This window comes from Stegodyphus dumicola, chromosome 9, assembly GCF_044657685.1.
Source record: "Stegodyphus dumicola isolate Sdum_Otavi_A_Nest chromosome 9, ASM4465768v1".
Taxonomy (NCBI): Eukaryota; Metazoa; Arthropoda; class Arachnida; order Araneae; family Eresidae; genus Stegodyphus; species Stegodyphus dumicola.
The window spans coordinates 151,797,221-151,814,116 of record NC_140776.1 but is presented as its reverse complement, the minus strand read 5'-3'; the positions used below and the strand labels follow the sequence as shown (position 1 = coordinate 151,814,116).

General features: G+C 32.3%; 1 protein-coding gene across 1 annotated transcript in view; it reads left to right on the top strand.

Annotated features, from left to right (window-relative positions):
* The window catches only part of LOC118200345 (nose resistant to fluoxetine protein 6-like), an 83,259-nt gene that overhangs the window by 51,340 nt on the left and 15,023 nt on the right, over positions 1-16,896 (top strand). Inside the window, exons 9-13 of the mRNA XM_035372303.2 lie at positions 4,974-5,139; positions 6,632-6,711; positions 9,563-9,685; positions 12,116-12,236; positions 14,401-14,587. Of these exons, the coding sequence (XP_035228194.1) occupies positions 4,974-5,139; positions 6,632-6,711; positions 9,563-9,685; positions 12,116-12,236; positions 14,401-14,587 (677 nt within the window). The remainder of the gene's footprint in view (positions 1-4,973; positions 5,140-6,631; positions 6,712-9,562; positions 9,686-12,115; positions 12,237-14,400; positions 14,588-16,896) is intronic.

Sequence of the window (16,896 nt, the reverse complement as noted above, 5' to 3'; positions counted from 1 at the left end):
AGAAAGAAAATGTAGAAGAAATCTAATTTCTTTTACAGAATTAACTACAGAAGAAACAGATTAGAAATGTAGAAGAAATTAGATTTCTTCTACATTTTTTCTAAAAAGAAAATCTGTTTCTTCTGTAGTTATATAAGTAGTTATATTCTGTAGTTATATAAATGTAGAAGAAATTAGATTTCTTCTATATTTCTAATCTGTTTCTTCTATATTTCTAATGTAGTTTCTTCTACCTCTACTATTCTAAATCTAGTTTCTTCTACTTCATTCTAGTTCTAGGGGAAATTTTACATGTATAACTAATAGTCACATATTGCTTACTATGGAAAATTTCATTAGATTTAATGATACTATAGATTTTAATCAAAACGAATTGATTGGAATCTTTTGAATTGTTATAAATAATGCAATTGAATTTTCTGGACTCTTATGTGGTTTTTTGTTTCCTATATTTGTATTTTTATAGAGTAAAATCTTCTTCAGCTGATTAAATTATTAATGATCTACACTTTTACAACACAATAAAAGTATCTGAGATTAGAAGTAAACTAAATATTTGCAAATAGTAGTAATCAAATAGTAGTAATAATAGTAAATAAAGCAATTGGATAAAATGTTCTAAAAGAGGTAGTTTAAGAGAAAGTTTTGTTAAAAAGCTGGAGACCTGAAAATGTGCAGTGCTATCGTCAGGGTTTGAAATCTGGACGTTCCGATTGTTTACTAACTTTTCAATTACGCTTCAAAGGTACGCAGGAAAAAAGGGAAAATATTTTACATACTCTCCATCTTAAAGAGCGACTGGGGAGAAGGAAAACCAATCGTCAGATTATAGTGGTGACGAATTACTGTCTTTTATCTTTTAGTTCGGGCACCAGTGTAGAACAATGTTTTAAGCAGGAAAGGTGAGACAATCAACTATGCCTTCGCTGGAGCTAGGACTCCTGATCTTCCTATTCTAGCTGGCTGTGCTTTCCAAAAACACTACGAAGGGACAAGGTAAGAAGGGAGACAATGTCTCACAACATGCTTGCACACATTTTACCAGAGTATCCCAGAGTTACTTACGGAAACTTAAATCCGAACTTTATTGTTGACATTTGAGGCGGAATTCAGTAGAAAGCTCCTCGGACCAAGTGATAAACAACTGGTAACTGTCAGACTTTCTGTTCATACACACTCCATGCGAATAGCAGAAAAGCAGAAGGCATCGCCAAAGAAGCAGAATGTAAAAGAAGGGCCCAGAAACCCACATACAGTGACGTTGCTGGTAAAAGTAATAAAGATTTTTAAATCTTGCCAAAAGAAAAAATGCTGATCTTGAGTCACCATGAACTTGTACAAGTTCCAATTTGGCACGCTTAATCATCATGAGGCATCATGGGGCATCATTTAGCCTACCCTGTTGACCATTAAAATCTCAATACCAGGAAAGAATGAACTGACAAACGTCAAAATCACATGAAAGGAAAAAGTTAGGATATGCAAATGATTAGCATTTCAGCGCATTTAGACGACGCAGGAGGGAGAAGAATCTGAAGCACTGCATAAAAGAAAGGTTGTGTAGTCGATCTCTCATACCGAAAGTGCTTTATAACGTTGGAGTTTGCTCATATCGTGTTATACCTCGAATAAGAAGCGGAAATGCTTACCAGCAAGTTTCAAAATTCGATAGAGACAGGATCGTTGCCTATCGAAAGTGTAGATTATCGCTCTGTGATATCGCCGGTCGCACTGGTCGACATCCAACTACTGTCATGCGAATATGGATTGCAGAGGATCATACTGAACGACATGCAGGATCTCAAAGCCCTCCCATAACTAATGCGAGAGAGGACAGACATATTGTGAGGTCAGCCCTACAAAACCGTACGACCACATCAGGAAATGATCTAACTAATGGTCTAACTTTCCTGACTAATGTACGACAATATTAGTCAGGAAATGGACATGTTTGCAGTATCAGCTCGTAAAGTGCCCAGTATCAGCTCGTAAAGTGCATCGACGTTTGCAGTAACGTGGGCTATCAGTAGGGTGTCCATTACTGCAGTATAGAGAGAGACGGCGTCTCTGGTGCGCCAACCAACAAAACTGGGTAATGCCGGTACCCAGCATAATGGCACAATGTCACCTTTTCAAACGAGTCCACGAGTCCCTGCTCTACATGCAGTATTCTGATGGCCGTATACGTGTCTGGAGTGTCCGAGGAGACCGCACGTCGCCTGCTTGCATTCGATATCGGCATAGTGACCCTGCATCTACTGTGATGGTTTGGGCAGCCATAGGGTACACGAAACGTACATCTCTAATTCATATCGACGGTAATTTGAACGCAGATGGGTACATTTCTGACATCTTACGTTCAGTGGTTGTGCTGCATCTTCGAGGACCCCCATATGCCATGTTCCAAGAACATAATGCAAGACCACATGTTGCCTCGTCGTATTCTGACCTTCCTCGATACACAGGGTATTCGATTGCTGCCCTGGCCTGCACGGTCTCCATATCTGTCACCCACTGAAAACATCTGGTTATGGGTTGCTGAGAGATTGATCCGCTACCTCTCTCCAGCTAATACAGTTGATGAAGAGTGGCATAGATTTAAAGCAACATGAATGAGTTACCTTATTCTATTATCCAAGCTCAGTTTGACTCCATGCCTAATAGGGTAAGTGCCATTTTATCTGCCAGGGGTGGCAGCTATTTCTACTAATTTTACACTACTGTAAACCTCCAAAATGCTTGCAAGTTTAATCATTTTCTCTTCATGCCATACTGTTTACGTGCAATAAATATCTTTTTTGCATTTGCTTTCCTTCATGGTGTTGGAAATTTAATGGTCAGCAGTGTACATTAACGTAATGCGGTTGAATTCGCTCCCAATCGTCGATATTCCGATTAAGGTGTTTTTCTGATCGCAAAACGATGTACACTGTAGCATGCAGAGAGAAGAGGTATTGCCATTGATCTTCGGGTTTTGAAGCCCATATTGAGAAAAGAGAGCTGCACAATCTGGCTACTTATTGTTCTTATGAAAGCCTTATTCGTTATGATGGTTACTTGAGCTACGTAAGTCTGGTGTCGCTGGATATATAAGATATAGCGGTCTTCGAAGATCTCAGTAACTCAAGACAGTAATCCCTTGCAGTTTGTCAAATTACACATTCTTTGCCTGTTGTCTGCGTACTATAGATTTATTCTTAATACTATGAAACGAAAAAAAAAATCCATTTCTCGTACAATTTCTAAACTGAATGAGCCATACGTCAATCATCTATTTTTTTTTCCTTAATCGAAGATATCTAAATCGCGAATTTTACTTTTCATGTTACTTTTAACAATTACGTAAAGAAGGCTGTACTACAGATATACTACACAGCAACGTTATCACAGGCGGAGAAAGGAGGTAGCAATATTTGTACAAGGCGGTTTATCCCTAATGCAGTGGCACTGCAGTTCACCTAGTAATTTAAAACGTAAATCTTTTATTTTCTTGTTCCATTTAATGACTAAATACCATCTTAATGAGTACAAGGTTTATGGAAACAAAGAATATAACAAGTTCTTATATACATCTTTAAAAAGTAGTCTTAAAGATTTAAATATTTTGTTCTTTTTTATGCATATTACTCTACTAGTCATTATCTAGCTTAAACCACGAGACATTCTGTAAGAGTTTCAAAGTTTTCCCGTGTAAAGAGTAAATTGTCAGTCAGTTTTACTTAAAACATCCTGTTGCTGTTGTCTTTTCTCCGAATTCTAACGAAGTCTGACAAGGTCCAAAAAACTGTTGACTGTAAGGAATTCGAGCATAAGGAGGGGATTGGTATAAATATTCTCTCTAGAGAGGTCTAAGCAGACCAAAATATGTTCGGCAGAATAACGTTAAAACATCCTCCGCAAATAAGTCGTTCGCTTTAATTAGATAATTCTCAACATTCTAAAATCACTTTCGACTGCCTTACTATCGTAGCAGTCAATCATGCCAATCATTCCCATTCTGTTGGTATTTTTTGAGCACATTAAACAGATTTTTTAAGTTTGTTTTCTTTAGCAACTAACCATATGTAGTAATTTAGCATTTCTCAAATGATGAGCAATATTTTTTATTCCAAATGACAAATAAGACATTAAAAACAAATAAATTTGTATACCTATTCTAAATGTTAATTTCTAGATCCATTAATACAGTCCGTCCTAATCTCTAAATAAAATAACTCTGCTGCTGCGGGAATAACAAAAACAAATTTAGAGTAAAATTAGATATTGAAGTATGAGGTTTAATAGGGAACACAAGCTTGCAAGCTTTATTATCAGCTCCTCAAATTCCTAATTACGGCTAGCAAAGCTAAAACTGATTCAGGTAATTCAGACGTAAAAAGAAAGAATGGTGAGACGATAGCTGCCACAAACTCTCTCCTGACCTCTGAACTCTGGGTTTAAATACGTTAACTAATTTCAATCATGGAAGCCGACGAAGTTAGAGGTATCAATAAAGGCAAAATGATAATATAATTGGTTAATAAACATGAAATCCTGCAATTTTAATGATGGATTCTGCATCTGCGTTTTTTAACATTTTTACTGTTTTGAGCAACTTTTTGCTTTAATTACATGGGGAATTGTCATACCTTTTAGTGTTAGTATTTAATATGTAATATTATTTGCTTTTAAGGAAATATCAGATCAGGTTAACAAGTTAACCATTAACAAATCTTAACAGGAAAAACTATAAATGCAACGTTTCTTAATTTTTAAGTCATCTTTCATAAATCATTCAGCTAAAGATAAGCGTAAGCTATTTCCAGATCATATTATACTACTGACCGATATTCGAACTCTAAATGATGAAATTTAATGTCGACTTGTTGACTTATTTTTTGAAGTGATATTGCTTAGCAACTAATAGAAGATGAGATTCAGATTATAAATGAATTACAAGAAGACGTTTTTGCAATATATATTGTTTTTAACAGATTGTTGCCTGTATACGTGATGGTGATATTATTCATTTACTTGGCTCCTATTCTGGGATCTGGACCTATATGGCATGATTCTATCGATATGTTCGTTGATGCTTGCTATAAGAATTGGTGGACAAACATTCTATTCATCAACAATTTCGTTAACTCCTATGAAATGGTAAGTTACATAACTATTTTTCTAAAGAATGTGTCAATGAAATTAGAATTGGAATAATTTCTTCTGGAATGAAATGCATTTTAAGTTATTGCGATATTTTGAAAGTTTCTTAAAACAATTAGCACTGAATATTTTAAAGGTATAGGGAGCCAAACTTCGATGTATTTTTCAACTTAAAGAAAAAAAATGTCAATAAAATTCAATTTAAAAAAAAATTTTTTTTATACAACAGTAAGCTTTTATTTAAAATGGGTATCACAATAAATGCATTAAAAAGAGAAAAATAATTTTTATATAGTTTAATGGGAATAATTGATTAAATAATTCTATTTACAGAATTCGTCTACTATTTCGCGAGTAATAAAAGCGTGGAGAGCCCATTAATAAATTTAAAAGGATAATGCCTTATATAATTGACAATGCAATTAAATTAATAGATTTCGTTATACAAGCAATCGAGGCTTGTATTTCCGATATGACAATGTATATAAATTCTATAAATAGAAATATTTAATCTATTATTATCATTAAACTATATATAATTTTTTCTCCTTTTAACGGATTAATTATCATATAAATTTTAAATAAAATTTTATTCTACAAAAGACTTTTAATCGTATTTTATTTTATGTCTTTAGTTTCCATTTTACGTTGCCAATGATGAAATTTTTATTCATTATTAAAACACAAGCAATAAATTATAAGAAAATTATGAAATGAAGAAAAATAACTAAACGTCATTCAAAGAATAAAGAAATTACTTTGATGTTTAGTTTCAGAAAATGGATGTAATAACAATGTTTAGAACTAGCACTTTACTTGAACGTTTATTTCTGTCGTCTGCTTTAGACTACAACGTATGCTTTTTAAAAAATAATGTAGAGAAAATCGCTCAATTAATATTCTTTTATCATTCTTGCTTTAAAAGAGGGCGTAAAGTTTGCTTTATGCTCTATGAAAATTTCAAAAGATTGTACTCGATAAAATTTTAGATGATGAAATTTAAAACCATAGACGTCAAATAGTCTTAAAAAACCTAGCTATTTTCAGAAATTTTCATACAAGTTTCATTGAAAAGACTTTTTCCGCTGTACTCGCTGGTGCAAATAGTAAAAGTTTGTTATGCTTTGGTTGTTTGTTAAATGAAAATATATGCCAAGACTCATTTAAACATTAATTAAAAAAAAATCTAAATCGAATTTTGAAACAATCGCTTCATAGCATTGCGTCGTAATCTACAAATAGTGTGCGTGCGAAATTTGAACTCAATAGCTTGTGGCAAAGTAAGTTAAAACTAATTCACCCACAGCGAAACACCACGAATGAAAAGCCTATAAAAATAACTTAAAATTTAGTAGTTTGTCTTACTCTTAAATAAAAGATGAGAGCAAAAGATCTTAATATTTCAACTCAGTTGCTAATTTTTCATAGCGAAAACATCAATTAATAAAGCAAATGATGCATACAGTGTTCTTTGTTTATTTAATTTTAGTGCTTGCCTCAAAGTTGGTATATTGCTTGTGATATGCAACTGTACATTGCAGCGCTCATCGTTCTACTACCAATTTTAAGGTACGTATCTTTAACTTTCTCTTTGTTAATTATTCCAAGGAAATATTAAATTCAAAATTGGTTACTAAGAAGTAAACCTGTTTATTTTATTTAAAATTTATTATTTAAAAATGAGTACTTTATATCTTTAATAATATATGTACTCAAAACCACTGTCGAAATACGGTTTCTCCTTTTTTGTGGAATTTCTATATGCAGGTGACTTTCGCTTTACAACACTCACATTTAATAAAGCATTATGTAATACTCAGATAACATCTAAAGGTGTCAAATTAACTAAAATTGCTTAACTCAAGCTAATTGTTGCATTTAACAGCTACTCTTTAAAAGTTTTCTCAACTGGTTGGCGAATTATCGATCGCCTCACTATTTCTATGGGCACAAGATAGAATTTAAAAGGGAAAATTGGCATAAAACTTAACCTACAACTTATGCAATTACATATAAAAATAATAATAAACTATTAACTCCTTGTTGACAAAGATTATGTTAATCCATATATACTATATTAGACGGCTTAGAATCCAACAACACTAAGCGAAGCAATCAGATAGCTTAGTTTACGTGATTACGGCAAAACACTACATGGCTATCTTCCTAAGGGGAGGGATGCCTTCGTGGAAGACTTTATACGGGAAACTGGCTCGTATACACATTACACATGAGGAAAACAACTAAAACACGCCAGCCCGTTTGCGGGATTCGAGCCTCTGATCGAACTACCAGTGTTCAGCTACTTTAGCGCTCGGCCGCTGGTGGGCCGAAACAATCAGATGAACAGCTCTTTTAGGCAAGCAAGAACATTCAGCTGTCGGAATTCTGCTCAGAATCATCGGTTACGATTTTCACGTAACTTACTCCGCTTGTCATAAAATTTACATAGTCTTCAAAACGTGGAGTCCGTGACAAAACAAAGCAAAGAAATCAAAATAAAGCTTACTGTTAATAAAACGTAAACCAAATGTCACACTTATTTTCGTTTACGAAAGAAGCCGAAGAAGAACTTTTGCTTTTTCCATAATAGGTGGAAATTGAAAATATTGTTCAATGCTTATTTTATGCAATGCTTGCATAAAAGAGGGATTTTCATAATTAATAGCATATAGGAGTTTTACCAGATGAGATTTAAAATGCATTTGTCTAAGTAGTTAAGCCTGTTATGGCACTTCAGACCTCCCATATCAGGCAAAGCCCCCCAGTGGACGAAACCATTGAACAGTTTAGCTTGGGTTGTGTACAGTTACGTTTTCGTGGCTTTTCCCACATATTAGGAAAATATCAGCCAATTTACCTTAGGAAATCTTCCACAAATGTATCACTATCATTTCAATTAATCAAGTAATTCATATTAGACAGACCAGAGACAATGATAGATTACTATGAATTGATTTTGATGGATACAAACTGATGATTTCTTTTCTTCCTTTCACTCTTTTAAGATGTTTCTTCAAGAAGCTATGCATAGCAAATTGTGAGTGTCTTTTGAAATAAGAATGTGAACGATCGTTTTCATTTGAAATAATCTAAAATCGTATAACAGTCTTCAAATGAATTGTTCGACATACTGCAAATATCAGCTTGACTGGGAAAATTTAAATTAATCAACTGCAATTTTTAACAACTGCATCAACTTCAAAGGCAAGAATGAGGCTTTATGCTATTAATTGACCATTTATAATATTGACATGACATAGAAATATTTTAACTTCTTCAATTAATCATCTTATATACGTTTTAAAATGAGAATGAATTTGGTATTTATCATCTTAACTATTCTTCCTGAGGTCCAATGTATCGATCTACATAAATATATATTTAGTAATTAGTAAAATTAATAAAACTAGGGTAGATGCAAGAATTAATGCCATTGTTTTACCAGTCAGCACATGAATTCCTTTCAGTGTTAAACAAATCACATGATGTATCATTAATGTATTTCTCTGGATTGCTCACAATTTGTTCTCATTGTTCTAACAGTTTTTGGATGATATTCCTCTACTAGTCTGGGTGCATAAAACTCATCCAAGTGTTTAGCTGATTATCGCTGGCGAAACGTCTACCACTGAGTCCGTTTGACAGTGATTTAAAAAGGTGGTATTTGTGGAAGCCATATGTGGAGAATATAACGGGCCTGGAAAACCTCTCATTTAAGCTAATGAATATCAATTTTGTCATGTTTAACGGTTGCGCTCTGGAGTTATCCATGTAAATCATGATGCCATGTCTTTACGTTGGCTTTTTTCTTAAAATTTTAGATAGAAACGCTGAAGTTAGTCACAGCACATAAATTCGTAAGTTGTTTGATGTGAATAAAGATGGATCTGGTTGTTCAAACATTTCTCAACAAAGTGGATGTGTGATCTCAAGGGTATCGCTGAAATCTAAAGTTCTCTAATGGAAACTGTCAGTTTCTTTTCGGACTGTTACTTCAGCATAATCCTGTTATTTATGCTCAGCACAAATGTTTCTGGAAGCATTTACAGCGCTGGAACCTTTGTCGAACTCATAGAGAAAAGAATATCAGAGATGATTCATTTATTAGTTTCCTTAAAACCAACTCCATACTTTAGAAAAAGAAAACCTGGTTAACCGAAACAAATCCATTCTTATTCATATGGATGTGAGGCGTTTTATTTGCTACAGTTTGGAATATCCATTGTCGTCCTTAGAGGGATCTAAAAAACATTCTGGTACAAACTGCATGAACTTATGCATCAACCCAACATAATTAATTCACTTAACCGGTTCCGCTATATAAATACAAGCTATTTTATATTGTAAAGAATTTAAGCATTTAAGTGTATTTGTTTTCCTGAAATGGGATATCTTAATTTTGTTTAACCTCTTTTAGGTGGCCTCGCGTTGGTTTGAGTATCGCATGGATGGGTGTCGTCGCATCTATCATAGGCACAGCTGTCATGACGTACGTCTACGAATATCCACCAACAATGCTCTTTGTGCATCCAGATCCAGAGTAAGTAATTGTGATTCACTTTGGCGTATTAAGTAATTGTGATTCACTTGGCGTATTAAGAAAATTTATTAAACGAGGAAATAAAATATTTCTTTGAAAATCTACAGTTGTTTATGTTTATGCATAAGAGCTATGTAGCTCATTTATGCTAATTATAACGTAACCAGTTAAATTTAATTATGCTTTCGATATAATACTGACCATCTCCTATATTATAATTTTCATTAGAATTTAGAAAGATAATCATATGCCCCACTGAGTATCATCTACAAATAAAATTTTATTTCGTCCATGAAATTGTGCTCTCTCATAAGCTTAATTCCATATTTTTGCCAGTAAACAACTAGGCACAATGAGATTAATGTGCTAATTTTGGATTTAACCTATGTTTAATTTTAAAATGAAGCGAAGTCAAGAAAAGTAAATTTATTACATTAATTCAGTGGATGTAATTAATACAACTCACAATGTAAATTAACGTAAATGTAATTTTTACCCCAAAGGGGCAATTTTCCCAGAAAGACTATTAATTTCGTTTTGGAAATTTGCGTTCATTCTCTTAAAATGGTGAATCACTTTTTAAATTGTTGCCCCCAAATATTAGAGCCTTGTATTAGATTTAAAGAAATTAAATAATGAAGAATCTGCATAAATGTGTGAATGTTTCTCTCACTAGGATTGGGTACTAGGAGCCATCAAATTTTGAATAACATACGTCTCCACCCGAATATGAGCATGATATTTAATAAATAAAGGTTACACACAAAACGTTAAAAAACTCTCCTTTGGGCGTAATATAAAATCTGAAAGCTTTCAGACTTTTTAATTATTATTTTTTCTTTTATAATAATAATGTAAATTGTCATAACAGTGTCGTATCTGGCAACTTCCATACTTTCAAGCAGGATTTGCAAATGCCATGTGGAAATTTTACCATACATAATTAACATTAATTTAACATAATTAATTAATTTTACCATACATAATTCCTACATAATTAATGCAAAAATCTAAGTGTAATGAAAGCTCGATCATTTAAATACTTGGAGAGCTTCCAAGACAAAGACTTGCAAAGGAAACCAAAATGTCTCAACTGAGATAGAAAAAACATAATTTTACTCATGTTGTCCCCTCCCCTTTTTTCTTCCCAAATCGCGGTCATATTTTTTAAATGCATGTTATATATGAATCCGTAAAAAGATGCAAAATCATTGTTGATATATTAAAAAATAATCTTCTACAAAATTTCTGTAAAATTTAATATCTGCTTAAAGAAATATTGTAATCGAGGACTCATGAATTAAAGTCAGTGAGAAATAATGTGTAAACTTTAAAACAGCGGGAAGGAAAGACCTAATCACGTTTTCAGGATGATAATAATATCACAATGACGTGAATTTTGCAGGGATCATTTTCGCGAATTTTCCGGAATTTGTCAGCGCAGTTCTAATTTTTTCCCATTATTTTTAAATTTCTATTATAATTTTTAGATTATTTTTGCCATATTTAAATAATTTGTGTGCTTCATTTTATCAAAATTTCCGCAAAAATACTTGAATTTCAAATTCCAAACTAAATTTTTAAGTACTCTGAATTTCGTTGGAAATTTTGTTCGTTCATTCTGAAGTGCAAGAAAACAAAGTTACAATTTCAATGCTAAACAATTTCACAAACAATTTTAGTGCTGAAATATCACTTTTCAAAAAATTGCTACTTAATACTGGTGTTCGTGTATTTAATAATATTTAAAAAACTTTGAAAAGTTAAATGTGAATTTTGACCTGAAATAATCGTCCATAATCTGATTACTTTATAAATGTAATTTTCATCTAAAAGGTTCTATATTCTAGTTATTTGTCTAATTATTTCGTTTCTGATAGACACCTCTCCCTTTGATATATTAATGTATTTGTAAATCTTGGATTTCGATATTATTATTGCATGTGACGGAGAAATTTTGCCTTTTTTTGCTCCAGGATGAAATTACTACCTAATTATCGTTAATATAAATACTTAGTATTGTTAATATAAATCTGGAACTATCTAATATATCTTGAATTAGTATACGATTTCTAATATCAGAATTAGTAAACTGGGAACTTCCTGCAAAGTAATTCGTGAAGCCAGTCTATTGCTCTAATCATTTTCATTTTATGCTTTATACTTTTAGGAAGTATTCCTGGAAGCGAAATTCGAACATAGTCTATAGGTATTTTCTGATATAAAAAAGAACTATATTTAAAATCTATTAGTGAAAATGCCTTCTTGGTAGAGTAATTATGTACAAATTAAGAACAATACAAAAAAAGTTCTTTAGAATAATCCAACGAAAATAATTCTTAATTTCTCTGTGAATTATTTTGTTCCCTATGCAGCTGCATAATGTTTCCAAACTGAAAATAAGTTTGGTCTTACTTTGTGCTTTTTTAGTCAGAGGATAGCGTACTGGGCTAACGCATACTTCAAACCATATTCACATGCCGGTCCCTATTGCATAGGACTTGTGATTGGCTATTTGTTGGCAACTCGATCCGATTTGAAGTTTTCCTTGGTAAGTACAGCCTTATATTTTCTAAAAATAAGATATTGCTTTCCAAATGTAGGAAGTAATAAAAAATTTAAAATTTAATAAAAGTTTGCTGTTTATATGAATCTATTAACATTAGAGACTGTATCGACAGAATTTCGTAAAAACTCTATGCTTACGAATTACTCAATTTTATTTATCTACAGAGGAATTTTTACAAAACGTGTTATCTTAAAATCGTGCGTGTTATCTTAAAATCTTTTATGAAAGAACGTCCTTTTAGTAACTTCAACTTTGCAAAAATTTACTTCAGCTCGTCACTAAGTGAAACACTGTTAGCGATGAATAGTAATATAGTATATACGAAAAATATTATAAAAGCAACTGAAACTTCCTCAAATCCTTCCTCAAGTCGACAGGTGCTTCAGAAGCTTGTTATTAGTAAGAGGAAATAGCTACAAATAATGTTATTTTTTTTCCTACACAATGTATCAACTGTTATGATGTCTCCGAAATAGACGCTCTTCTATTTGTACTTTTTTACATGTATATCTATCTATTCTTACATACATGAGAAGTTCTGAAATCACTTCGATACAATAAAAAAAATCTGACGTGTACACCACATGACTTCCTTGTACGAAATATTAAATTATACGCATTTTTTCTTGCATTTCATTTAAATTTATTGGATTGAATTAAATGTACTTCGCCGACTGCGCATAAACCACAATAGAATAAATGCATTCTTTACAGTCTGGCGCTAGGTTCACTTAACAGCATTGTATTTCGCTCATATTATAACTCAGAATGCACAAAATTTCTGTCATTTAAAGAATTATGTAATCGTTGTCACATGTTCTATTCAAATACTATAATAAAGCTAGAACGATGTATAAAAGAAATTAAGCGAACAAAACAAAAAAGAATCAGTTTTTCACAGACGATTGAGTATTTATCATTCAATTAATTAAGTTCTCACTTCGCGACAAGGCAAAAATACATAAAAACTCAAAATATCTGTATTAAAATTTACGAAGTAAATCTTAAACATTTATTTCCTCGAAAAAATTCCAGACAGGATTAAGCATGATTTAATTCACAATAATGAATGAAGGCGTTTTATCTTTCGAAGGTAAGTTTCTCTAGATTGGCAACAAATCCACTATCCTGCTGTTTCAAATGTAAACAAGCAATGGCCGCCATCCAAAAAATTATTAGGCTTAGCGGCACTTAAACAACTTTAAAATTGTTAATAATTCTAAACATATTGCCTACAGATTTACTAAAGGCATAAAAACCTTAACCGGAAGATAAGAACAACATAATTCAATTAATTATTTTTAAAGCAAAAAATGTACAATTTACAAACATGTAAGAGTAAATAAACTGAGATCACTGAGCCGCGTAACAGAGTGGATATATATATAAATATATTTATATACGTTTGGCGCAGCCGATTGCAACCAAAATACGAGGTGCACATCTACATGTTATAGCAGTCCTATATACAAAATTTCAACGTTTTGAGGCTACTCGTTTTTGAGTTATGCGAGATACGTACGTACGTACATACGTTCGTAGAGACGGCACGAAAAATTCTCTTCAGAATTCATTTCAAAGCAGTTTTATAATTTTTTTGGAGGAAAGGTGTCTTTTATTCTGTCCTTACGTACAGATATCACGCAAAAACATCGTTAAATTGCATTCGCTAGCGGTCAAAATGGATATTTTCTTTGAAATATGCTGCCTAAAACTTTTCGCGATTACAATACTTCCTTTTTACTTCGTACAAGGATGTAAAAATCGTGCATACGCTTCCTTTTGCATTAATTTTCGAGTGAAATTAGCAAGACAATTTAATTCAAATATGCCAAAAAACTCGAAACTTTCCAACAGATTTCAAAATTTTACTGTAGGAAGTTTTTTAAAAAATTAAAAGTATGTTTAATGACTCCCAGAATTATATTTAAGTTCTGTCTTTGCATTATTATTAGGGAGGAGTTTGTGGGAAAGACATTGAAATTCGTATGACCCTATCACATACGACTGTAAATCTACAAATAAATTTTCAAAGCAAATGCCGATGCAAAATGAATTTTAGCTTGGTTGTAAACTTGTTAATTATTTTCTAATTGTCTGACCTATTAAAAATTATTTTGATACAAAGTATTTTTTCTTGTTCCAGCCTGTTCGCTTTGTCGGTTGGTGCGCTGCCATTGCTTGCAATATGGCAGTCCTATATGGAGTTTATGACTGGAATGTTGGAAGAGATCCAGAATTGATAGAAACTTTATTTTACAGTGGCTTCCACCGCGTCGCCTGGACTTTTGGTTTAGCATGGATGGTAGTAAACTGTGCCACTGGTCAAGGAGGTAAATTTCTTTCAAGCATTTAATACCTGGAAGAATAATTTATTAACAGTACTTCAGTTTTGCTAAAATTATATTTTCATATCCCAAAATACACTATTCCAATCTTTCATGATATAGATATGCGTGTAGGTATGAAACAGATGATCAAAGATCATTAAAAGAGAAAAAAATAAAAACGTCTCACTAACATCTTGCCAGCCCTTCTTTGCAATGAATAACAGCTGTAAAAACACGTATAGATTTTATCAGGTGCTGGAAAAAGGCAGAAGAAATTTAACTATTTTCAGATGAATCCTAGATATTAATCTCGAATTAGGATAATTTTTCACAATAATTTCATTATTTCTACGATAGTTTCATCTTGGATGCGTGGTCTTGGATATTTTTTTACATTTCTTTCAATAATATCCAATAGAAATTTAAAAGAGCTGCAATCGAAAGATATTGTAAGCCACTCAATGATCTAAGTCTAAATGAGTGTTCGTTGAATTGTGCCTTTGCGTCTTCTGATAAATAAATATCTTTCTTCAGAATACAAGATGGCTACGAAAGACTATATATGTTACCGGCAATGAATAAAAACCGATATTCTATAGAATACCTAGACATTTTACATAATAACCGAAAACTGGCCGGAAATGTATGAAACGATTAACATTTCATACATTTCCATTTGGCATTTTGGAGAATGCCAAATGACAAGCCGACAAATTATGAAATACATCTCTGAATCATTTCAAATATCCGTGCATTTAATGCATTCATTCATATGCCATGCATAATGCATACATTTAATACATTCATTCCATAATTCCATACATTTCAAACATTTCCATGCATTTCTCCTTTAATAAGAAAGGTGTAAATTTTGTTTTGTACAACTTTCTGTAGGACTTTCACTTTTCTTTACTTATTTTGAATAAAAGATTTAATGGCGCTCTTTCATTATTTTTTTAAATAGCTTTTGCATTTTCGACGAATGCACTTCTTTTAAATAATATCCTTATCATGACGTTTTTTCATACCTAGTCCAAATAGCATTTTATACAATGGCTAGGTATTATGCATAATGCCTACTAAAAGCGTATAATAATTCTCATATTTCATACTTTGCTTAAAACCTTCTGGCTTAAACTGATTTCTATGGAATGCCAGCGTTTCATACACTGCTGGTAACGCATATAACCAGTTAAACCAATTCCAGCATTTTGCAACATGTAAGGATTTCTCCAACAAATTAAGCTATCTAAACAGCCTTATAAAAAGGTTTCTTACACAATCATGAGCCAGTGAACCACACATTCAGCAGCTTGGTAAGGCGGATTTTAATTTCATATTCTCGACGCCATACTAGTATTTTCTCATTTGATGTTGCCACAAATGATATGTATCTGATCATGCAGTTTGTTACCACTTTGCAGAAGTTCCGGTTTGGTACTTTTGATCTCAAGCAAGGTGAAATTTTAGATTACACACAATCAGATGGAAAGTTTTTTTAAGCTCCGCTACTGAACTTGGATATAATCTGCAAAACGATTGATCTCTCTGTTCAGTCTTCCTAAGTTATTTATCAGTGCCGCATAAGAGGTCACTATTGTTTTCTAGGCCTTGGTTCACCTAGCATCTATGGCATAACCAAGATAAACCCTCGATGATGTTTAAAGCGTTTAAAAACTTTCCGATTATGAATCTTTTATACATATATATATAACCAATTAAAAATATAATTACTTAAAAAAGACTACTTTTTGCTAACATCTGTTTCAGTTTGAAAACAATAGCGATACCAATACATTGCGAGTATTATCTATTTGGAGATAAATGAACTGAAGATGTTCCTTTATGAAAAACTGATAATACGTGAACTGCTGAAATAATGAATATACTTATTGGTAAATTTAAAATATTTTAAATATTTGAAGGAACTAGAAAGCTAATTTAATTCTTTTAATCATGAAGTCATTTATAGATATACACTCATGTCCATAAATTAAGGATAATGCAAAATCAGGCAAAGGAAGAGTTAGAAGCAAAACAAATTTGACTTATTTGTAAAGCTTCTTTATTAAACAAAAGGTAAAGAGCAAAAAAAAAGATGCTATATGTTTGATATTATTAAAAAAATTAGCGATTTTTTCTCCCTGGAGCAAATTACAAAAAAAAAAAAAAGTCTATTTACAAAAAAAAAAAAAAAAAAACCAATATTACATGGTTGGTATGATTGTTAATACATTGTATGTTTCCCAGACGATGCAATGCAGTCCGTAAAACGCCTAGGCATGCTGAGTATCAAATTATCGATCTGACCT